The following is a 23822-nucleotide window of genomic DNA, read 5'->3' as shown; positions in this document are numbered from 1 at the left end:
AGAAAATAGGCAGAAGGGGAAGAGAGGAAAGGGAATTAAAATTGATTATTTATTTATTTATTTATTTTATTTAAAAGAGGGGTGGTAATTTTTTTATCAGCATCACAATCGTGTTTACTTCTAACTGAAAAAAAATTAGTCCAAGTTACAGCCATAAATGTCTAAATACATCCAAGAATAATAATAGTAAAAAAAAAGAGTTTGAATAAGATAGAGGCCTCTGTTATTCACCTTGTAGAGTAAAAGTAATACTTTGTGACTCAATTGATTCTATGGTATTACTTGATTTCATATCCTTGGTCTTTCAGTACCACGAAATGATATAATGTGATTAGTTAACTGATCCAAAGCTTCACATGAAGACCCTCCTTCCATGAGACAACTATGTGCTTTCTCTTTCAAAGCTGTTATCCTTTCTCTCATCTCGTTGCCTTCTTTTTCCAACATCAGTCTTCTGATCGCGCTCTCTATTTCCTGTCTCTCTAGCCCTTTCTCCAAATACAACCCGATCCTCAAGATATCACTGACATGTCTAGTATTCATCTTCTGATCCCCAAAAAATGGAAAGCAAATCATGGGTACTCCTTTGGAAATGCTCTCAATAGTTGAATTCCAACCACTGTGAGTCCAAAATCCTCCAACACTTGGATGGGCCAAAACCTCCAACTGTGATGCCCAGGTCACAATATAGCCTCTCCCACTCACAGCCTCGAGAAAATTTTCAGGTAATATGTCATCATCCGTGTCTGAGCCATTAATCATCCTGGGTCGGACCACCCACAAGAACGGCTGTTTGCTGTTGGCAAGCCCCCAAGCTATCTCTTCAAACTGATCCTTGCTTATAGCTGCAATAGTCCCAAAACACAGATATAATACAGAATTTGGTGCCTGTGTGTTTAGCCAGGTGATGGAGCTGTGGTCTTCATTGTGTTTTTCACCCATACAAGTTGAGGGGTATATGTGCAGTGGGCCTACCGGAAAGACGGGAATACCGGGAGCACTTCTGCCAAATTGGTCTAATAAAGACCCTTCTAGCTCCTTGAATGTATTACAAATAAATCCCAGATGATAACTCTTGGCTTCTTTAACCACAGCAGCAATTGCATCATGATTTGCATCTGATGGTAGGTCTTTCACTTTGAGGGGTGGAAACTCCAACACAGCTGCTTCTTTTTCACCCTCTGAAAGATAGAGGCAGTTAAAGGAATGAAGAAAAACATAAATTCATGTGTACAGAATATATATGCTCATTAATATTTCCTTTCTTGCAACACCTCATATTAATTAGAATTGATTAAGATCTCCAAAACTTTTGTGTGTGCTCGTACATATGTATGTATGGCTAAATATCTGCATGAACCATGGTGATTCGAACAAAACCATCGTCATCTAAACCCAGCCTTTGGAGAGTTATGGTTCTACAATGACAGCCGATTTGTTAAAAAACTACCAGATCTTAGATTTTGCTGACCTTTGTCTTTCTCTGTATACAGGACGACTTTGTTCTGGATTTGGATAAAGAAGTTATTCAAGTTGACAAGCTAGGAAAGTAGGAAATATACATACCTTGGAGGGAGAAGTAGCCTTTTTGCCGTAGAAGTGGCAGTGATTCATACAGAGCAAAAGCAAGTAAGCCACCAGTTCTTAGAGCTAGTCTTGGAAGGTAAAATTCATCAGCAACTGTTCCTGCGAAATCCCAGATTGGGTCTGATATCAGACAGGCAACTGGCTCTGGGTCCTTGGTAGCAGCCTCCAAGACCTGGGCTAAGGATTCTCGAAAAGGCGCTGAAAAGCTCTTATTCAGTAAAGTTACTGCCTCCCAAGGATCAAATGAGGAAACCAGCGTTTCAAGACTCCACTGTCCTCCTTCCATGTAGTGGAAGGTGAAGTTAGGAAATGCAGTTTGTTCATAAGAGTTGAGACGAGTTTGGATGATATCGATGGAAAATCCTTTAGAATAAAGTGCATTTCCTAAATTGAACATTGGAGTTGTGTGGCCTACATATGGATGGGGAAGGAGTATTACTCTGCAACCCAGCTTGCTGTTTTGCTTCTCCATTCTACTTGATGCTGTTTCTCGTTGATTGCAGCTTTTCTTTGACTGCCTAATTAAAGCTCTAAACAACTTTTCTTTGAAACAAGCTCTAAACAACTTTTGTTAGTCTTGATTTGTTTTTTGGTTTTTCAAACAAAGTTTGTCTTGGTTCATGCCCTTCATGGTATGAAAGAATATGCAGGTTATGCTTGCGTACAATAATTGAAATTTGCAACTACTTTCAATAAGATAAGTTTTTGTTGAATAAATATATTATCCTTGTTATTTGATCCTATTGTCGTTTTGGCCTTGTAGCATGTTGACTGGCACATTCTGTTTGGGTCTTCTATAGTTCTATACTTCTAATATGTAGTGAAATTGCAATTGGTACTGGACTTGTAAATGGCTAAAACATCTAACGCCCCATTTGGTTGGCATTAGCAAATACCCTCACAACAACATTTCATTGGACACGTTTGCCAACACATAACTTTGAGCATTTATATATTTATTTGTCTATTAAATTATAAAATGTTGATATAATGCAAATATACATTGTAACTAATATAGCAACAGTATGATAAAGTTGTTTGTTATCAAAGCCACTAATCGAATACTTGTATTGCAAAAATATCAAAGTATTGCACTTTAAAATAAAAAAATAGTAATGTTATATTCTATTACAGTTTAGGAGGGAAGTTCTATTTCAATCATTCGTATATGATATTGGCATTACTTGATCATCTTCAATTATATATAGTATTTTTTTATTATTATTATTTATAAATGTCTCTTTATTGTTTGTTGTATTTTGGAACATCTTCAATTATATATAGTATTTTTTTATTATTATTATTTATAAAGTTATGAGTTTATAAATAACTTTAATCATCATTAACTATAAATTATAATTCATAATCTTAATAATCTCATTAACTATAAATTATAATAATTGAATATTAATAAATCTACTTATTGAGACGATTCCAACTAGTACCCCAAGACTTTTTTTAAAAAAAAAAATTTATGTATAGTTCACAAACATGGGTCAAAACTATGTTTAATGAATAGTGTCAAATCTCAAATGAGGCCCTAAAAAAAAAAGAGGGAGTATGTCCATGCAAGTCGAAAAAAAACGATTTCAGATCGGATTGGATCGAGTGCGGTGGATTCGGGAATCAGTTCTGGGTGGTTAGGTTCCAGTCCCCTCCCGATTGTTGTTGCAGGGGATCGAACACGGGTCTTCCCTACTAAGTGTAGTCTCAATCACCACTACACCAACAACTAATTGGTATAATGTTACATAATTTGACCAATCAAAATCAAATGATCTAGTACTTACTACCTCAAATGTATGATGCAAATTACTCTTATTTAGAATTTATAACCTTTTTTTTTTATTTCATAAGTTCATAAATAAATTTGCCCATAAACATGTCATTTTATCAAAACAACTAATATTTTCATAACTCTGTGATGACCTGCGGGCTGGGGAGCTAGGCTGGTTAAACCTGTGAAAGGTGTCTGTTCAGTAAGGTCTTTTATATTATCTTAAAAAAATATAAATAAATAAATAAAAACCCTAATATCTTCATAAAACCATTGTAAATTTTTGGTATTACTCAATACTCAGTACACAATGCACCTAAACTCAAACCTCTTGCCAATCTAACAACATAAAGAGAAGATTGATATTGTACTCAATACTAATTTCCTTAACCGTGTTTGAAATTTGATAGTCTAGTTTAAAAGTTTATAAGTCATTTTAGTTCTCTTCCTATTCATACTTCGTATTTCCCTTAATACTCAATAAAATACACCAATTATAATTTATACAATATTGATTAATTGTACTTTTCAACACAAAAGGTTTTAGAGAGTGCTCAAAGTAGTATCAATTGACCATGGTCATTAAACATCTTTACATATATGTCATTAAACATCTTTACATATATATACTAAAAACACGTTGAATTGATTACTTGATGATAATTACTCGTATGTAACTAACATTTGAAAAAGGGGCAAAACATGATCCAAAAGTTCGTATACCATACAGTACTTATTAACATTAATTTCAAACTTATGTAAAATGCCCTTTTGTAACATTTCTCAATATCTCTTACCATTAATCTTCATCAACTTTCTCAAAAAAAAAAACTTCATCAACTTCATTAACTGAATCACTGCTAATACATCCCTCAAATTTTTAAAAATAATCGCATAACTAATTTTACTTATATAGTATCAAGTTATCAACTATGAATGTATGATTAAACTTCATCTAAATCCAGAAACAGGGATAGATTATACAGAGTAATATTACCTAGTTAATAGAATAAAAGAACTGTATATGAATCAAATAATCAAAACAACTTCAATTAAAAAAAATCATTAGAAGGAGAGACAGTATAACACAAAAACTGTTTTATTATATACCAACGATCATATCTTACATACTAGTGATACTATTGAAACTGAAAACAAACTAAATAATAAACAGAGACCACATTTTTTTCCTCAACAATTTATTACAACCTCAAACTCAAACGATTAAACTTCTTTCATCCTTGAAATTTCCAGAAACAAGGTTAATTAATTAAGAAACGTTGATAGATTTAACCTCAGGTTTAGGAGCTTCAACCTTAGGAACAGTAACAGTAAGAACACCATTCTCCATTGCAGCCTTGACATTATCAACCTTAGCATTATCGGGCAGCCTAAACTTCCTCATAAACTTACCAGAACTCCTCTCAACACGATGCCATGTATCATTCTTCTCCTCCTTCTCTCTTGCCCGCTGCCCGCTGATTCGGAGCACATTTCCATCTTCAACCTCGACCTTTACCTCCTCTTTCTTCACTCCGGGAAGATCGGCCTTGAAGACGTGAGCCTCCTGAGTCTCCCTCCAGTCGATGCGGGCGTTGGCGAAGGCGGCGGTTTCAGAGGCGGTGCCGGAGCGAGGGACGGTGGTGAGGGAAGAAGGGAGGTCGAAGAATGGGTCCCATACGTCGAGGGAGAATGGGTCGAAGATGTTGCTGCGACGGTTGGTGGTGTTGAACCAGTTGTTTGGGATTAGCGACATTGTTAATTGATGATCAAAATTGGAGTGATTTGTTTGTTTCTTATGGTTTTTTTGAGAGATTTTTTGTTTGCTGTGATTTTGCTGATTTCTGATGATGATTGAGGATGGAAACGGATGGGGGTTGAATTTATAGGGGAAGGTGATGAAAGAGGGGTGATTTCGTGAGATTTCTGGAGAATGGGTGACGTGTTAAAGGGTGAGCATGGGAGAATTGATGGGAAGAATGTAGAATGTGGAGAACCGTCGTACCCAGAATTGCCTAGAGCTTGTACTAGTGTCTTGAATGTTCTACGCTAAACATGAAATTTCTCAATTTTTCTCTCGGTGTAGCATGATAAAAATGTACAGTAATGTTTTGTTTTTTTTTTTATAATTTTTTTTTTTTTTATGATCAAGAAAAAACACAAAATTGCTTTTTACCATCAAACTTTTAAAAATTTTATCAACCACCAACTAAAAATCTAAAAATTGTATTTCATCACTTGTTGTCAAAATAACCATTAAATCTAACGAAATTAAAAAAATTATTCGATTTTCATGTCAAAAATATGTTCTTAAATGGTTTGGAGGGTCAATATGGTCCTTTGGATTTGATTTAGGGTTAAAATTAACTAAAAATTATCGTAAATTAAGTTTAAGGTATAATTAGTGATTGTGAATTACACCTATTTATTAACATATATAAAAGTATATTCATTTTGGTTGTATACTAGTAAAACATATTACTCTTTTAATCATTCATATTTCAGTACTCTATATATATATATATATATATATATATATATATATATATATATATATATATATATATATATATAATTTATCTTTCCATTTTATATGTTTGTTGTATAGGAAATGCACCCTAATTGTTAAACATGATCATCATATTATCAAAAACATCATATATCTTTTCACAATCCTATTATTGTGTCAAAATTACCTAAATATGATTATGGTTTGTGTCGTATCTAGACTTATTAGATTTGACTGCTTATGAGCTCACTATACATGTTTTACTAATCAAGTTGACAAAGTCATGTCATTTTGCATGTTTAGGGCTCTAGGCCAATTTAACTTATCTTAACCGGTTTTTATATGTGGACTACATCATGTCATGCTTTGTACAATTGTACATATATATTTTCCAAAATATGTTTCCTAGACTCAAGATCTGTTCACATTTACTAAATTGAGTTGAATTGAACTGAACTATTGGAGCTAAACTGAACTGAATTGAGTTGAAATGAATATTTTATGAGAGAAGGAAATTAGAAGCTGAACTGATTGAAAATTTGAAACTAAACTGAATTGAAATGATTGGAGTTGAATTTAACTGAAATTAAGCTGAAATGAACAGACCTTCAATATATAGAATAACACAATGTACCATAACTTGTTTTTTCATGTTGGGCCATGAGATACCTAGACTAATAAATATATCAATGTCATATATATATATATATATATATATATATATATATATATATATATATATAATTAAAACTTATAGCAGACAGGTTATTTTGCCATATGTCATTAATTTTGCCATTTGGAATATAATATGACGCCATATCATATCAATCCATAATGATTGAAAAACTCCATGCATTAACCTCCATGTATTAATGTTTAGTTTTATTGAAAAACTTTTCACATGCATAACAAATAATTTGTTACTGTATATAACATCAAACATCAGAATGAGAAAAAAATACTCATGGGTGTACGATACACTCAGACGTATATAACAAGCTCTTTGCATAACACCCTATTTACATTATCCTTGGAATGCAAAAGAGTAGCATATATATTGACATCAAATTTATCAATTTTTTATTTTTTATTTTACTATGGATTGATTTATCATTTACATTAATGCAGAAAATAATTATTATATTCAAACTATTTAAGCTATCATCTTAAAAAACAAAAAAGACACACCACTTAAGCTCTTAGTGACAAACAAGCCAAATATATATAATTCAATTAAAATAATATATTTATAATGACCCGAAGCATCGTTCGGGCCTTCGGGCCAAAAACTAGTTTTATCTCTATAATATTACTATATCAGTAGTTCAGTACTCTACAACTCCATTGATTGGGTTGGGTCATGAATTCATGATTCTTATTTTGGGTCGTTCAATTTCTTAGTTATTGGGCTCTCCGTTATTAAATTCTTACCCGATAAATTTCAGGAATTCGGAACCGCTCAAAATTTCGGGTACTTCACTACTTCCTAGCGTATCCAATTTCCCAATGCCCACCACATGCTCGATAAAATGCTCAAGAGAGAAAAAAAAAAAAAAAAAGAAAAAGAAAAAAAAAAAACTCCAATGGAGTTTAGCCTGGAGTACGAACAAATACAGCTCAAAATTATTTCTGGGAAATTACCTTAAAATTGTCACTTTCAGTAACTTTCAAATGATGTTGATGGGTTTACAGGCGAAGTTGTCCTTAACAAAGGTACTGCCTCCTCCTTTACTGGCTGAAAGTTGTTCCTCTTTTTTATTCCGTGATACTGTATTTGCCCTTTAAATTTCATTGCTTTATTGTGATATTGACATTCAATTTTATGCAAGATTTGCTTCTTTGTAATTGATACAATGATATGGCCTCCACATTGTAATAAAGACAACAACAAAGCCTTACACTCCCACCAAAATGATTCATGTTGGCTAACATGAATTGTCGGCAAAAAATAATTCAAGCGAAAAAACAATGATTTTTAGTTATTGCACATGCAGCCGATGCAGGGTTAGTGAAAACTTGTACTCGTACGTCTCGTAGTAGGAATAATGTAGGATTACTTCCCTTTCGATACATTGTGTCACGTTAAACATAGTCTTAAGAATTATACGGAGTGTGAATGTACGATACATGTTGTGTGGATGACAATTACGGAGTAGTCAACTCATACAACCACGCTTTAAGATAAGGCTGGTCAATAGATTTTACGTGGTTTGATATATGTTAGTCTTTATCAATTGGTGGTTGGTGTAGTGGAGAATGACTGAATGAGACTACACTTGTTAGTTTGATCCACCGCAACAACCATTGAGAGGAGACTGAAACCTAACCATCCAGAATTGATCCCTGCATCCGTATTAGCTCAAAGGGTGGAACAACAACAATAACAACAACAAAAAAAAAATGACCGAGTGTGCATATGTTAAAAGAAATATTAAACCTTGTAATTTTTTAACTAATAATTAGCTTTATATTTATGTAACTAAAAAAACTAATTTTATTTATTTTTTATAGTTTCCTCTTTGCTATCTTCCAACTTGGTCTTAAAGAGACTAACTATAGATCTAAGTAAGCTTATGAATATCAGAGTTAAACAAAAAAACCAATGCATGCTAATGCAAGCACAGTAATATATACACCAGAAATTAAAGCCAAGCCAGCTGAATTGGATAAGATGAGGCGAACATTGGTGCTTTTCCCTTTACCATTGCAAGGGCATCAGACACCCATGCTTCTGGTAGCAAACATCTTATATTCAAAAGGCTTCTCCATTTCTATTATTCATACTCATTTCAACTCACCTAATCCTGATAGTTATCCACATTTTACTTTCCATCCTATTTCTGAGAGCTTGTTGGGCTGTAAAGCTTCTACTGCAGATGTTATAGGACTTCTGAATACGCTTAACGTTAACTGTGTGGTGCCTTTCAGGGATATTTTGGGTCAGATACTGTCTGAGAATGCTGCCAAAGAGCCTGTTGCTTGCTTAATTACTGATGCTATGTGGCACTTCACACAAGATATTGCAGACAACCTTTTGCTCCCAAGGATTGTGTTGCGGACCAGTAATCCATCATCTTTTGTTGCATTTACTTATTTGTCGCTTTTTCGAGAAAAAGGGTACCTCTCGGCACAAGGTATGATATCAAAACATTTGCTTATGTTTTGTTCCACTTTCTTTGTACTGCCTTGCTAATAACAAGTCCAAAAAGATCACTCCTTAGTTGAGAAGCTAATTTTCCCCAAGAAATGGAAAATAAAGTGTGTGAATGCCATCATATTATTTATAAAACTAATGTTCATGTTTCAAACTTTGTTTATTTAGCTGTTTGGTAGAAGGAAGAAAATGGAAAAGAAAGGAAATTAATTTAAGTAAATGTATAGCTTTTCCATGTTTGATTTTAGTATGTATATGATGAAATGTGTGGGGATGCTAAGGAAAAGAGAGTACTCAATTATTAAACGCCTCACATTTTTTTCTTCCCAAAATCATGAATTTTCCAAATCCTCTAACATTGCCTACCAAATCAATGAATTATTTCAGTGAAATGCTAGTTACTTTCATTTCCCTTCTTAAACATCTTTGAAATATTTTGAACCCAAACAAACAATAATTTAAGTCATGCCTTCAGATAGTTTCCAAGTGTCATGTTAGGATTCATGTTTTTTGTTATTTGGAGAGTGTCATCATGTGAATATGTATCAATAACATCATGTGAATATGTATCAATATCATGATCTCGCATTGGAGTCCTGTATCAGATTTTGAAAATTTCAAGGTTATCCTCTGCTGTCCTTCTATAATACAATAAAGGACTGATCAGCTCTGCTACAATTATATGTTTTAAATTCTTCTAGAGGCTGCATAGGTAGCTAGATCCTCTGTTGGCTTAACAGCATTGTAGATATTATATCATTCTACACGCTGTCTTTTCTTTCATATGAATCCATGAAAGTAATGCAAGGCCAGCAAGGGATTATTTCATCTAATTTTCCATAATTTGTATATATTGATTAATTGATATTGCCGTAATTATGAGTATTTTTATTTAGTAATAATGTTGGAAACTATAGTGAACTGGTTCGAACTTTTAATTTTTGTACAAGATCAGATGCATGTCTTTGTACTTTTGTTGCACTCCATGGATTTATCAAAATGACAATAAAAGCAGGAAAGTACGGCTAGAAGTCATAAATTAGTGTACAATATAATGTGTGGAGTATTTGATGAAGTTTACAAAGATTTATTTGTGTAGAAAATGATATATTGTAAAATGAGACACAAACTTGCCTCGTTCATTATGTAATTGTGTGTGTATTATACATCACTTGTTGCTTTTAAGGGCCTTTAAGAATATAGAAGACAATATATGCTGACAAGCAACTGTTTCAGAATTTGAACCGGACTTATTATCTGACTATTCGATTATCTGAGATCAGGACCGGACTTAAATTTTTCTTTTAGATTTCCCAATTTTAATTTATTTTCGATCTTCTTATGCTCCTCAGGTTGTCAATTGGAAGAGAAAGTCCCAGAGCTTCCACCTTTGAAAATGAAAGACATTCCCATACTTGGAACATGTGATCTTGAAGCAACTTATGGATTAGTTTGTAACATGATAGAAAAAACCAAGTCCTCAAGAGGACTCATATTCAACTCTTTTGAGGAACTTGAAGGTCCTGCACTGGCCATGCTCCAGCAAGACTTCAACATTCCCCTTTTTGCAATTGGCCCGTTTCACAAGCAGGCTCCATCTTTATCAAGTAGCTTGCTAAAACAAGAACGAGACTGTATTTCCTGGTTGAATGCTCATGCACCCAAGTCAGTGCTATACATTAGCTTTGGAAGCATAGCTGCAGTTAGTGAGGCAGATTTTCTGGAGATTGCCTGGGGCTTAGCAAATAGCAAACAACCATTCTTATGGGCTATTAGGCCAGGGTTGGTCCGTGGCTTAGATGGGCCTGCTCCACTGCCATCTGGGTTCTTGGAGACAACTGCAAAGCAAGGCCGGATTGTTACATGGGCCCCACAAGACGAGGTTTTGGCTCATCCTGCAGTTGGAGGATTTATGACTCACAGTGGCTGGAATTCGACCTTGGAGAGCATTTGTGAAGGTGTGCCAATGCTATGTCTTCCTTGCTTTGGTGATCAGATGGTTAATGCTAGACATGTAACTGATGTGTGGAAGGTGGGTTTGCGATTTGAGAATGGACTAAACAGAGATGATATAGAGAACTCTATTAGAAGAGTACTGGTGGAAAAAGAAGGCAAAGAGATTAGCCAGAGGTTGGCATATTTGAAAGAGAAGGCAAGTCTTTGTCTAGCATCTGGTGGATCCTCTCACAAGTCCTTGGAAATCTTGGTTTCACATATCTTATCATTTTGATTATTTTACTTCATGATAGATGTGTACCCCTTTGGACCCTCTCCTTGACATTAATTTAGTGTAAGTGACTTTTCAATGTGATCAAATGTTGTTTTCTATGTACCCAATTATCTGCACTGCCTTTCTCAAGTAATGACTAGCTTCTCTCCTTTATCTGCAGTTTTCTGATGATAAAATTGACTGTCTATCTCAGTCTGTGGGAAAACTTGTTAGAAGTCAAAGCAATTACGCAGCTTGACATTGCAAAAATCACATCTTTATATCTAATTTACAGTGTACCATCAATTTCATTTGCAAACTCTAGATTTCTCAACAAGTGTTATAATCACTGCTTTCAATGTTCTAATAAAATTCTGGTCCACCTTCAGAAACAGGGAAGCTGTGGTCCAGACTCCAGGGATAGATACTGATGTCTGATGCAAGCTTTTCTTAAATAAGAGGGCGGTAACGCTGTCCAGTATCCCTCAACCTAGAATCTAGCTAGGCTGCCTGTAGTGCAACAACAGATGGTTAGACAAAGATTGGTGTTCTTCCCTCTGCCATTGCAAGGCCACCAGACTCCGATGCTTCAACTTGCAAGCATCCTATATTCTAAAGGATTCTCCATTTCTATCATCCATACCAACTTCAACTCTCCTAATCCTGCTAACTACCCCAATTTTACCTTCCACTGCATCCCTGATAACTTGTCAGAAAGTGAAGCTTCTACTGAAGATCTTACACTGCTTCTGCATAACCTTAATACAAACTGTGTGGCGACTTTCAAGGCAATTCTATCACAACTAATGTCAAATTTTGATGTTGCTTGCTTAATAACAGATATTATATGGTATTTCACGCAAGCTGTTGCTGATAGCTTTGACCTTCCAAGGATTGTGTTGCGGACTAATAATCCATCTTCTTTCATGGCTTTCACTTACTTGCCGCTTTTTAAGGAAAAGGGTTACCTATCTGCCCAAGGTATGTTCTATAACTTGTGTTTTAAGCTGTCTTTTTTTACCTTGCCTAATGCTATCTTCTGTAAAACATTTGAAGTACCTAGAAGCTTCCATAGGAATAAGATTGAGAAGAACCTGAGTGAGAAATTATAAGAGTGTCTGAGTGCTTGCACATTGTTGCGGCCCCAACCTTCTCGGCACAAGTCTCTGTTCTTTTTCTTTCCTTCCCCTTCATTTTACACTAACGTTGACACGTTGTCCCTGTTGATTAACAATGGTGCCCCAAGGTTACCACACTTTATCTCCTGCTTTATACTTGTACCTTACCATATATTCTCCTACCCAATTATTCTGTATTACATCTATATTTCTTATAATCAATATATTTAAGTAATTTCTACTATATTAGTAAGAGACACATGTTTGTTTCAAAAAAAAAAAAAAAAGAAAAAAAAAAGAAAAGAAAAAAAAAAGTAGGAGACAAATGTTGAATGTAATTCATTAATGATGAAAAGATGGGCAACGGTGTTTTCTGTACCTAGTGATACTGCATTAAATCAAAATGAGCTTGCATGGTGTTTTATGTACTTATATTGGTATTTATATACACTCTAAAACTAAACTCCTAATTGAGGAGTACTTCCTTTGTTTCTAAATAATTGACATTTTGCCTCTTGATGTCTAACTGTAACGTTATATACCTCTCAAATCAATAGAAATAATAAAAATTACGATGTTAGATTTGTACTGTTACAAGTTTACAGTAGCTTCATTTTATTATTTCTGTCAAATAAAATTGAAAGAAATCTACTGTCAATGTTCAACCTTGGAAATCATTTATATAGAAGTTGGGTGGGTGCTAAATAATTTCCCAACACTTATTCATCCATCACCTACCAAGTATGTGCTGGTCAAGTGCTCAAGTCTGATATCTACTAATTTAATCCTTAATTGGCTAGTAACTTTGAATTTGTGCTGCTCAGTGCTTTGACACATAAACATGCATGACACTCTCTATGCATAAAATTTGAGCTTTTCTTGATTTCTATGATGTCTATATTTCAATGGTTATATCGAATTACTGCTAGAATCTATTGAAATTAACTGTATTCTTGCTGGATTTTGTAGATGTGTTTCTTTTATCCCCAATAAATTAGATGAGCCCCTGGTTTGCATGTTTAGATTAGTTATGACTTAAGATGTGATACTTTAGTTTGTTACCAGTCCATCATATCATATCATCGGAATAGTGAAAGAGACATCAAGATAAGCAAGTTATTTTCTTGGGACAGTCTACATGTTTAGTAGCTATAGGCCTATAGTTGGCAAAAGTATCCTTCAGTTTGGGTCGTATTTAAACAATGAGTCAATAAATCTGGTTTCTATTTAACTCTGGACAGGTCATATACAGGTATTTGATGGTTAAAAATAAATGAATATTAATCTTATTCATTTTTGAATCAAGACTAGCCTATCTTGTTTTGGGTATAATTCAGGTTTGGGTCGATTTTGCTGTATGTATATAAAAAAGAAAAGAAAACGTTGTACAAACTTCATGATCGACATTAGGTGAATTGGTCCCTTCAATTACTATAGATTTCTAGTTTGGTCCCAACTCTCTCATTCAAGTGTACTGATTTTAACCTTTATTAGTAGTAGATTGTTACTTGTCAACTACATTAGTTCTTGGTTGATCCGGTATTGCACGTTGTCTTCAGTTATCTATCCTTTTAGTACACTGTAAACCTATCCAATGAAAAAAAAATTATTAGATTGTTTCATCTGTTACATGTTTCTTAATTTGCATGCTGTCACAGGCACTCAGCTAGAAGAACCAGTACAGGAACTTCCACCTCTGAAGAAGAAAGATATTCCTAGGATTTACACTCGATTTCCAGAGCTAAACGACGAAGTAACACATAAGTTGATGGAAACAACCAAGGCTGCAAGAGGACTTGTGTTTAACTCTTTTGAAGAACTCGAGGGTTCTTCATTGACATTGGTTCGTCAACACTTTCAAATACCAGTTTTTGCAATAGGGCCATTTCAGAAACAGGTTAAGGCTTCTTTTAGTAGCCTATTGGTGGAGGACCGGAGTTGCATTCCTTGGCTAAGTGCTCAACCACCAAAGTCTGTGCTATATGTTAGCTTTGGTAGCATAGCTGCTATTGATGAGACTCAATTTCATGAAATTGCATGGGGGCTGGCTCATAGCAAGCAGCCGTTTTTATGGGTCATTAGACCTGGATTGGTCCGGGGATCAAATGGGCTAGCTCCATTACCAAATGGGTTCTTGGAGATAGTCATGGGCCGGAGCAGGATAGTTGGATGGGCCCCACAAGAAGAAGTGTTGGCACATCCTGCTGTAGGCGGGTTTTGGACTCATTGTGGATGGAACTCGATTTTAGAAAGCATATGCCAAGGAGTGCCTATGATCTGCCTGCCTTTCTTCGGTGATCAGATGAATAATGCAAGGTATGTAACCGACGTTTGGAGGGTTGGATTGCGGTTTGAGAAGGGGTTAAAAAGAGAAGATATAGAGAAGGGAATCAGAAGCCTAATGGTGGAGAAAGAAGGCAAAGAAATGACACAGAGGGTGGTAGCTTTACAAGAGAAAGCAAGTCTTTGCATTGAGAAAGGTGGATCATCTTACCAATCCTTGGAGAGTTTAGTTGCTCATATTTTGTCATTTTGAATGAGATAATCATCATTCCTATGTTTCAAGAGCTTTAGTTACACTTTTTATTGGTCTATCAATTCAACATTCAGTCATTCATCATCTTCTGAGTAAGTATAGCAACTAGTCTTTCATTCTTTAACTCAAAACAAGTTATTGTAATTGTTTAATAGTGTGGCAACTACTAGAAAGTAGAAGACTGGAAATCATGCTCTCTTACTCTCAAGTCTCAATCAGTATTCCAAAATTACAAATTTACAAGATAATGGGCAGCATTTTTCCAAACAATGGAAGTACCAACTCATATTTCCTATTATCATAACAATCAATTGAAAGACAGTAATAATGGTAATTGATTTCAAACTCAAATATGTGCTTATTTGTAGTTTTCAATTAAAAAAACTCGTACCAATGTCCTGAAAAATAGGTAATGGAAGTGTCATCCTCTCTTTTTATTATCATACAATACATTACAATTTTAGATGTGATTTCAAACAATAACAAAAAATTATGAAGAAAAACATACTTTATTTGGAGATGATCAAGTATTAGTTATGAGTTTATAAATACAACAATTAATCATCACAACAACATTTCAATTATATGTAGTTTGTTGTATTATGAAGAAAAACATACTTTATAAATTATTATTGCTCAAAAATTTACATCGACATGCATAACAAGTCACTATGTGGCACTTTAAAAAAACAAAGGGAGTAATAATTTAGCATGACTCAAATATAAAAATTAATCCAATTCGACTCAACCTCTCCAAACATGATTTATTTTTACTTAAGTCACCCGAATTAACACCTCTACATACAAATAAATTTGGTTCGGATATGGGTCCATTCAGCCGAGGGTCATATACTCATATATGGGAGAGGAGATTTTCCGGGTGGATACACATACACATCGGGTCATGTCAAATTTTACGAGTTAAACTCGCTAGTAACAAAACTTGGACTTGCCTGAGATATTTCACGGCCCAAAGTCCAAACCCGTTGATTCGGTAAACACTGAAAAATGTGTCGAAATTTACAATTCTAAACGACGTCGCTTCTGCAATTTTCCAGCCTACTCTCACTTGCTCCCCAATTGCGCATGCTGCTCAAATCTACCGATTTCAGTCATTTTTCATTCTTTCTCTTTCATCTTCACCACTTTCAAATTTTCTGCAATTATATTAAATTTCACATTTATTGAAGTTTCAGCTGATTAATTACAGCTGATAATTAATCCAATCACAAAACCCTAAATTTTCACCGAAAAGTTAGCTTCAATTTTTTGATATAAAATTCAGAAATATAACTGACGAACAAGAAATTGCGAAGAAAACTTGATTAGATTCTCAAAGGAGCTTCGTTTTTTCCAGTAATTTTGTGGCGGTGGAATATGAATTCAAAGCTGATTCAATTAATTTGGATTCTTGTCTTTGTAGCTCCCTCCATCGTCAGATCAAATTCTTTTTCCTCCAATTCACTTCTCGGCATCTCCCCTGAAGGTAGATTGTTCATTCCATTTTACACAATTTTTGATTAATTTTGAATTTTGGTAATGTAGTTGTGATTATCGTTGTTTATCAGATGGAAAGTATTACAACACAGCGTCAGAATTCATAAAATGCAAAGATGGATCCAAGAAAATTAATCGGAGTCAGCTTAATGATGATTTCTGCGATTGTGCTGATGGTTCCGATGAACCCGGTATGTGTTGTTTAAAGCCTATCTAATGCACTTTCCTTTGACTTATGGTATGTATTATACTTTGAATTGAATTGAGTGATTAGGGATTTGCTCGTACAATTTGCCTCATTGAATTTCATTTTCGAAGTAGAAATCTAAAATGTTTAGAAAATGACTGGAAAAAGTTGTCACTTTTTGCGAAATAATGGTAATTGATCACAGACGGGTTTTCCATGATGCCCCATACTTGAAATGAGTGAGGTGAGGAAGGTGGGAACAGTTATTTTGGAGAAAATCATATTACTTCTTGTATATGAAGATTAGAACAATGTATGATTATTTCTGTGACCTAGGGAAGTAGGGATTGATCGAACTTTACAGACAATTAAAAGTGTAGGTGTACGTGTCATGTTTAAAGTTACAATTTTGATGTGTACATGTGCTGAACTTGCAGGGACTTCGGCGTGTCCAAATGGAAAATTCTATTGCCCGAATGCAGGGCATATCCCTTTTGTATTATTTTCTTCGAGAGTAAATGATGGCATTTGTGGTAAGAACTTGGTTAGTTGTATTTAGTATGATGTGTTATGTTCTGTTTTGCCTTTTGAGCATATGAAGAAATTTATTGCCTTAGTGTAGATTGCTGTGATGGAAGTGATGAGTATGATGGTAAGGTTAAGTGCCAAAATACATGTTGGGAAGCTGGGAAGGCAGCTAGGGACAAATTGACAAAGAAGATTGCAACATTTCAGGAGGGGGTTGCATTGCGAAGAAAAGAAATTGAGCAAGGGAAGCTAGCTTTTGCCAAAGATGAGGCTGAGTTGGCCAAGATCAAGAATGAGGAGAAAGTATTGAAGGGCCTAGTTCAACAACTCAAGGGTATGTACTATCTTACTTTAATAGTTATGATGATTAGGACCATACTCTTCTCATCTACTTTATTTTATTTTGGGTAGTCTTATATGCATGGAAGTACCATAAACTCAAGACATAAGTTTGAAGTGTCATTGAAATGTCTTACCAATGTATTGACAACTTGCATGAAGTCAAGTTGCTTTAGCCGGCTTTGTTTTTAAAATTTTAATGCCATAGGCAACTCCAACTCTATCGAAAGCTGAAGATGCTAGGGTTGAGCCCCAATGGCAACGATGACTTCCTGTGTATTCTTAGATATGGATCCGGTGAAATTTAGTATCTACAAGAATTCATAGTTTGACCTAGTCTGCATGCCAATCAGGCCTTTGGTACTTTTTTCAAGTATCTAGTACAAGAATTTATAGTTTGAATTTAGTGCCTTAAATTGTGTCTGTGTTTTATGTGTCTTATATGTTTTTAAATCTGAAAGAATTACTAAATACTGCTATTATTACTATGCCATTGAAAGTGGTTTGAAGTATTTGTAATAAGCTAATGGTTTTATTAATATTCTAAGTGAATTTTAAACTAAAATATTATTGGAAAAAAAATGTAATCCATGGTCAATTTTTCTCATCATTTATGGTAAGTGGTAACTATGACCTAGGTAAGGTGCATGTCTTCATGCCCCTGTTGGGTCGTACCACATTTTGGACCTTACCATGGTTGGTGCTGGCCTTGCCTATTGCCAACTGTACATACTGTGTAACACACCCAATAATATCCCTCAAATGGAAAATTTAACATAAACTGATGCTTAAACAAAGTAAATTCTTGCCTTCCCAGAAGCGTACACACAAATAAATAGGACACCATTCATCGCAAAGAGAATTGTCTTAAAGTCAGTTTTCTCCATCATATTCATACCATTTTCCTTGACAAATGGTGCTCAATTGACTTTGTTTACATCAGTTACACCATTAATGCAACATTGCTATCTGCTTAGATTTGCTTTCCTTTTTCTTTTTCTGCCGATTGAATGATTTCATGGTAAATTTTGGGATCCATTAGATTCCAAAAAATTTCCGAAGACTCTTGGGGGCTCTATGTCTGCAGTAATTGATGTTTTGCATCTTCTGTCTTGTAGAGCGTAAAGAACAGATTGAGAAAGCAGAGGAGAAGGTACGTTTAGAGAAGGAAAAAGAAGAAAAGCTCAAGGAGGTGGAAAATGAATCTGATCCGAAGAAAACAGAAGATGAGGAGGTGGTGGAAAGTGGGAAGGAAAATCATGGTGATAGTACAAATGATGATGTCATAGGCAATCTTGATGAATCTTTAGAGAAGGTTTGACCAAATGCCTAATCTTTCTCTATATATGAGTTTAAATTGATTATGCCTTTTTGGTTATTAGTTTTTGATGCCCCTTCTTTTGGTCGTTTATACTACTCCGTATTGCATATGTCTGGAATTTGGTACTCTAAAGCTTATTCTTTCTTTCTTTCTTTTTTTCTTTTTTCTTTTTTTTTTTTTTTTTTTTTCCCTGGATCTATTTGGCTGTATTGAGCTTCAGAATTGTAGTATCATCTTTTCTTCCTCTTTCATAGAAAGTCCATAGAGATAGATTATGTGAAGATATTATGACTTAGTGTATTCAATTTCTCCGCCATAATTTACAAAGTATATACATTGTAATCTCTTGTTCCTCACATCTCAGTTTCTGCATATTTGAGTTATATCTAATTATTTCTGACACAGGGTGTTGAAGAAGTGGATTCCAAGATTGACCCAGCTGATGGGGCTTCTAACAATGCAGCTGAGCTGGTAAACAAGCAATTGCGACCCCTCCCCATTTGAAAACGATGTGTCATTAGAAATCTCTACATATATTTTTATCATGCTGATACCTTGTATCTAATGTGTTAAGCCTGCAAAGGAGAACAATGAAGAGCACGCTGTTGCATCTGAATCTGATTCTGAACATGAAAAGGAGGTCCGTCCCTGAAACACATTTCCTCAATATAATGTCATTCTTACTGCTCACTTAGCAAAAAAATACGTGTGATTGAATATTGTGTGCATTTTTTACATCCTGTTTGCAAGGTTTTGGGTATATTATATGTCATGATGTTCTGGCAAGATGAGAAAGTGTTTTATGTTTATTGTCAGTTTGATTGGCCACGTGATAGCATCCTAATATTGCTTTTTTACTGTTATTTAAAAGTAATGTTTTCTTGACCCCAAGCTTTGGGTTTGCTTTATTTATTGTAGCACGACACAGCCGGATTGGAAAATACAGAAGGTTTGTCTAAGGAAGAACTGGGCCGTCTTGTTGCTTCTCGTTGGACAGGAGAAAAAGCTGAACACAAGCCTGGAGAATCTGATGTAGTGAAAGATAATGATCATGTGGACGAGATACCCAAAGATGTGAATGAGGAAGATTATGATGGCTACGCTTCAGAACTTGAAGAGAATGACCACAAATATGATGAAAATTATGCAAATGACCATAAGTATGATGAAAATGATGCTGATGAACACTTGGATGATGATTTTAATACAGGGGATCATGAGGATTCCAGTTCATACAGGTCAGATTCCGACGATGAATCAGTAGAGCCAGGTATGTAGTTTCTGTCTTCAGTTGGATTACTGTACAATTGTGTATTATTTAATAGGCCTTTGTTATTGTACTGGACTTATGGCTTTTCTATTTGTTGGTTGCTTGGAATCATTACATGGTGTTTTAGATCTAACTGCCTCAAGTAATCCATCTTGGTTGGAGAAAATACAAAAAACAGTGAAAAACATCCTTCAGGCTGTTAACTTGTTTCAGACTCCATTGAACATATCAGGTGCATTGGTCTGCTTTGTCTTTTTAAATGTAATTTCGATTGCTGCGACTGAGGCACAGAATTTTCTTTGCTGACTCCTATATGTAAATATACTGAATTTATTCTTTATATGACATCTTTAGATGCTGCTCAAGTTCGAAAGGAATATGATGAATCAAGTGCCAAATTATCGAAAATACAATCAAGGATTTCAAGTTTATCTGAAAAATTAAAACTGGACTTTGGTAAGTATAGTAATTAAATGCTACCCGTATATATTCTCTTTGGTTGGGAATTATTAGTGTCATCACCTTAAAGTTTATATCCTTCTAACTATGATTCTTTACAGGACCCGAAAAGGAATTTTATTCACTCTATGATCGCTGTTTCGAGACCAAGCAAAACAAGTAATTACATATTCTTTTCTCCCAGTTAAGTTAAAATTATAAAAAATTAAAAATAAATAAAAATAAAAATAAAAAAAATAAAATAAATTGATGATCTGAAAATACATATTGAGATGAATACAACAAAATCCCACTTGAATTATACGCCAAAGAAAGTTAAAGTAGAGTGTGTGAATAATGTAAAAGTCAAAATGTTGCAATATATAAGAATGGAGGAAGGTAACTAGTTTTGGATAAAAGTAAAATTGGAAATTCAGTATGCGGAATCATTGCTGAAACTTGTGCCTAAAACAATTGCTTTCTACTCCTAATTGACCATGTCTTCCACAGTTACATGTATTGCTGTATCATTACTTTCATGCTTGTTATTAATTACCCGTTGAGTCTGGCATCAAAAAGAAAGTGGGGCTGATTTTTGCATTCTTACCTGCCTTACTTGTAAATGTTAAGAGGCTCTCATAACCTTACCTATTCCACTGGAGCCTTGATCTCCTTATGTACCTGACTAATATTGCTGTATCTTTAATCATCCCTATTCCTCGATTAACTTGTCGAAACTTACCTTTCTTAAATGTCCTGGTCACTCAAGATTCAACTCCTTATCCTATGTATGTAGTTTATTAGTTTGACACTTTGACCTAATAAAAACTCAGATAAAGAACTTAATTTTGAGGACCAATCCATACTTTCACCACCTAATATAACACATTTCTCAACTATTAATAAAGTATGTTATACCTACTGTTAATTTGACTTTTTGGTTGTAATTTTAGGTATGTTTACAAGGTCTGCCCTTATAAAAAGGCTACCCAAGAGGAAGGACACATGACCACGCGTTTGGGGTAAGCACTTGTGGTTCTCTTGTATTTTCATTGATGCGCCATCGTTTATTGCTTTACTTAAATAAAGAGTTTACCATATTGTTTACTACTACTTTGATGGTGTAGCAAATTCTGAATTAATCAAGGCGGTAGCGCTTTGAGGCTCAGAGAAACATTAGGCCCAAATGGGTAGTGACAGGAGACTTTCTGCCTTTCTATTTAAGCTTTTTTCTTCACTTAAGATCTTTTGTGCTGTGCCTTTCTGCATGAAATTTTGCAACAGCATATCTTGAGTTTGCAGCACTAGGTAGAAAGACTGAAATTAAAAAAAATAAAAAATAAAAAAAATCGAATTTCCTACATCAATGAAACCTTTTGCATTCAAAACTATGATAATTACAACTTATATTTGTTACAGCAGTTGGCTCTTTTCAGATTGAATTGAGAAAAGGAAATTATGATATTGTACATCCACGCCTTGTATTTCATTTCCAACCTTGACTTATATTATGATTAGTACTTTATTGAAATTCAATTGAGTACTATATTTGGCTTGTAAGTGCTTTGTGTTAGATGTAGATACTATGTCAGAGATTTTGACTTCTTTTATAGTTGCTCCTGCAATTTTTTTTTACCTGTGAAGCAATTGGTTTCTAACGTTGGAACATTCTGGCTAATCTAAAATTCTTATTTTCAATAATTCAGACAGTGGGAAAGATTTGAGGACTCGTACAAAACCATGCTCTTTTCAAATGGTGATAAATGCTGGAATGGACCTGATAGAAGTTTAAAGGTATATCTTTTAAAATTATACTAATCTAAATTTTAGTTTGAAAGTACTTCCTTAAAAATACAATCTTTATTTTTCCTCAGGTCAAGCTCAGGTGTGGCTTGAAGAATGACCTTGCTGATGTAGATGAACCAAGTCGTTGCGAGTATGTTCCTTGTCTCCTCTAACCCCCCCCCCCCCCCCCCCCCTTTCCCAAATCTCACAAACTGTCAAAATTTTGGTTGGAGTTGAGGTAAATTTCAGTGAGATGGAAAGAGTTTACTGCCTGTTTAACTCAATCTTGTTACAGGTATGTTGCTTTGTTATCAACACCAGGTGTCTGTGTTGAAGAAAAGCTCAAGGTATTTCACTTTCCCTATGTTTATAGACTTATTTCCTTTCTCACTCCGGTGATAACATATCTGATGCAAGTGGAGTTCACTTGAATTTGGTAGGAGTTGCAAGAAAAGTTGGATGCCTTGAACAGACAGCAACCGCCCAATCATGATGAGCTATAGAGTCTGTGAGGTGAAAGATTGGATATTATACTCTGAAGATGATTCGCACCCTCTTGCTGGAAGCTGAAGTAGTACCTGGTACTGGTGCGTGATGTTTCTGAGCAGATTTTGCTGCTAATAGTTCTAAACAGATTAAAGCTCCCAGGTGATTAACGACAACAGGTCAGAGACAGCCAAATTTTATCCTGTTATTGATGACACTGTTCATTTGAACCATTGAGCCCATATGAAAGAATCTCACGGCGTAATTAATTGTAATAGTCTAATAGAGTTAAGATTTTGATATTTAGGATCAGCCAGTTACATCATCAGGAATCTTTAACAATCTTATGGTGATTGGCATAATTTATCTGCTGTCAAGAGGGTTGTGGATTGGATTTATATTTTATACTAATTCAATGTTTTGGTCAGTTAGCAAATAGACGTGCTGGTTAACATAGGTCATAAGGTAATTGGGAATCATGAATTTCTTTTCACCTGTAGTATGATTTATGAGAACTTTCATCTTATACATTCACAGGGCATTAAGGCAAGCCCTAACCTAAGCAGTGCTATAACTTAATGGCAAGGCTTATACTCAATAGTCAATATATTGTAGGCTGTAGCTATTTTAAAACTGTCCATAATTCTATTCAGGCCTGTGATCACAGCTGGGCTACTTGAGTCAGGCCTGTGATATAAACTGGCCAAACTAAGTTTCTAGCTGCAAAAATAATTTGCATAAGCCCCTGAACTTTTTACTTTGGTGCTTTTAAAAAAAACAAAAAAAAAAAAAAAAAAAAAAAATTAAAAATTAAAAATTATTATATTTAGGTGGCCCTCCTTTCGAGGGGAATATATGAATCACAATGAAGAATCAAGAGAGAGATTTCAGCCTATATATTACATTACTCCCATAAATGACTATTTATAATTTTGAGATATTATTTGTGAGATATAAAAATTCTAAAAATGCTATAACAAATTAATGGAGGTAATATATGTTGCTAACTATGACTATGAATAAGATAATTTTGAAAAATGTAACTATAGATTTTGAAATCAGCCGGCCCCAACAAACCTTG

The 23822-nt window shown here is 34.6% G+C and overlaps 5 protein-coding genes across 6 annotated transcripts; 3 read left to right on the top strand and 2 right to left on the bottom strand.

The window, feature by feature from the left end:
• Positions 1–20: 20 nt before the first annotated feature.
• Positions 21–2294, bottom strand: LOC110733369 (UDP-glycosyltransferase 76B1-like). The gene is made up of 2 exons (XM_021913404.1): positions 1567–2294; positions 21–1181 (listed from the first exon to the last, which is right to left on the bottom strand). Exons 1-2 carry the CDS (start codon positions 2057–2059, stop codon positions 289–291), a joined length of 1386 nt encoding a protein of 461 aa, XP_021769096.1. The 5' UTR covers positions 2060–2294; the 3' UTR covers positions 21–288.
• Positions 2295–4447: 2153 nt separating this feature from the next.
• LOC110733367 (18.3 kDa class I heat shock protein-like) lies at positions 4448–5215 on the bottom strand. Its single transcript, XM_021913402.1, has one exon. The coding sequence runs from the start codon at positions 5118–5120 to the stop codon at positions 4635–4637; it is 486 nt and encodes a 161-aa protein (XP_021769094.1). The 5' UTR covers positions 5121–5215; the 3' UTR covers positions 4448–4634.
• Positions 5216–6664: 1449 nt separating this feature from the next.
• Positions 6665–11510, top strand: LOC110733365 (UDP-glycosyltransferase 76B1-like). 2 transcript variants are annotated; one of them, XR_002513626.1, is made up of 3 exons: positions 6665–9007; positions 10380–11317; positions 11418–11510. XR_002513626.1 is itself a non-coding variant. In XM_021913399.1 (2 exons), exons 1-2 carry the CDS (start codon positions 8476–8478, stop codon positions 11255–11257), a joined length of 1410 nt encoding a protein of 469 aa, XP_021769091.1. In that variant the 5' UTR covers positions 6665–8475; the 3' UTR covers positions 11258–11411. The 2 variants fall into 2 exon arrangements, 1 of the variants encoding a protein (XP_021769091.1); XM_021913399.1 differs by lacking the exon at positions 11418–11510 and having other exon boundaries at positions 10380–11411.
• On the top strand, positions 11434–14974 carry LOC110733366 (UDP-glycosyltransferase 76B1-like). The gene is made up of 2 exons (XM_021913401.1): positions 11434–12217; positions 14013–14974. Exons 1-2 carry the CDS (start codon positions 11764–11766, stop codon positions 14888–14890), a joined length of 1332 nt encoding a protein of 443 aa, XP_021769093.1. The 5' UTR covers positions 11434–11763; the 3' UTR covers positions 14891–14974.
• Positions 14975–15982: 1008 nt separating this feature from the next.
• Positions 15983–23303, top strand: LOC110733364 (glucosidase 2 subunit beta-like). Its single transcript, XM_021913398.1, has 16 exons — positions 15983–16376; positions 16459–16578; positions 17012–17107; positions 17197–17436; positions 18560–18756; positions 19168–19233; positions 19337–19402; positions 19681–20032; positions 20160–20264; positions 20387–20488; positions 20593–20650; positions 21424–21492; positions 22177–22264; positions 22345–22406; positions 22551–22602; positions 22696–23303. The coding sequence occupies exons 1-16, from the start codon at positions 16268–16270 to the stop codon at positions 22756–22758; spliced, it is 1845 nt and encodes a 614-aa protein (XP_021769090.1). The 5' UTR covers positions 15983–16267; the 3' UTR covers positions 22759–23303.
• The last annotated feature ends 519 nt before the right edge of the window (positions 23304–23822 follow it).

This window comes from Chenopodium quinoa, unplaced genomic scaffold (genome assembly GCF_001683475.1).
Source record: "Chenopodium quinoa cultivar QQ74 unplaced genomic scaffold, ASM168347v1, whole genome shotgun sequence".
Taxonomy (NCBI): Eukaryota; Viridiplantae; Streptophyta; class Magnoliopsida; order Caryophyllales; family Amaranthaceae; genus Chenopodium; species Chenopodium quinoa.
Note: the sequence above shows the minus strand (reverse complement) of the source record. Positions and strands in the feature narration are given on the sequence as shown.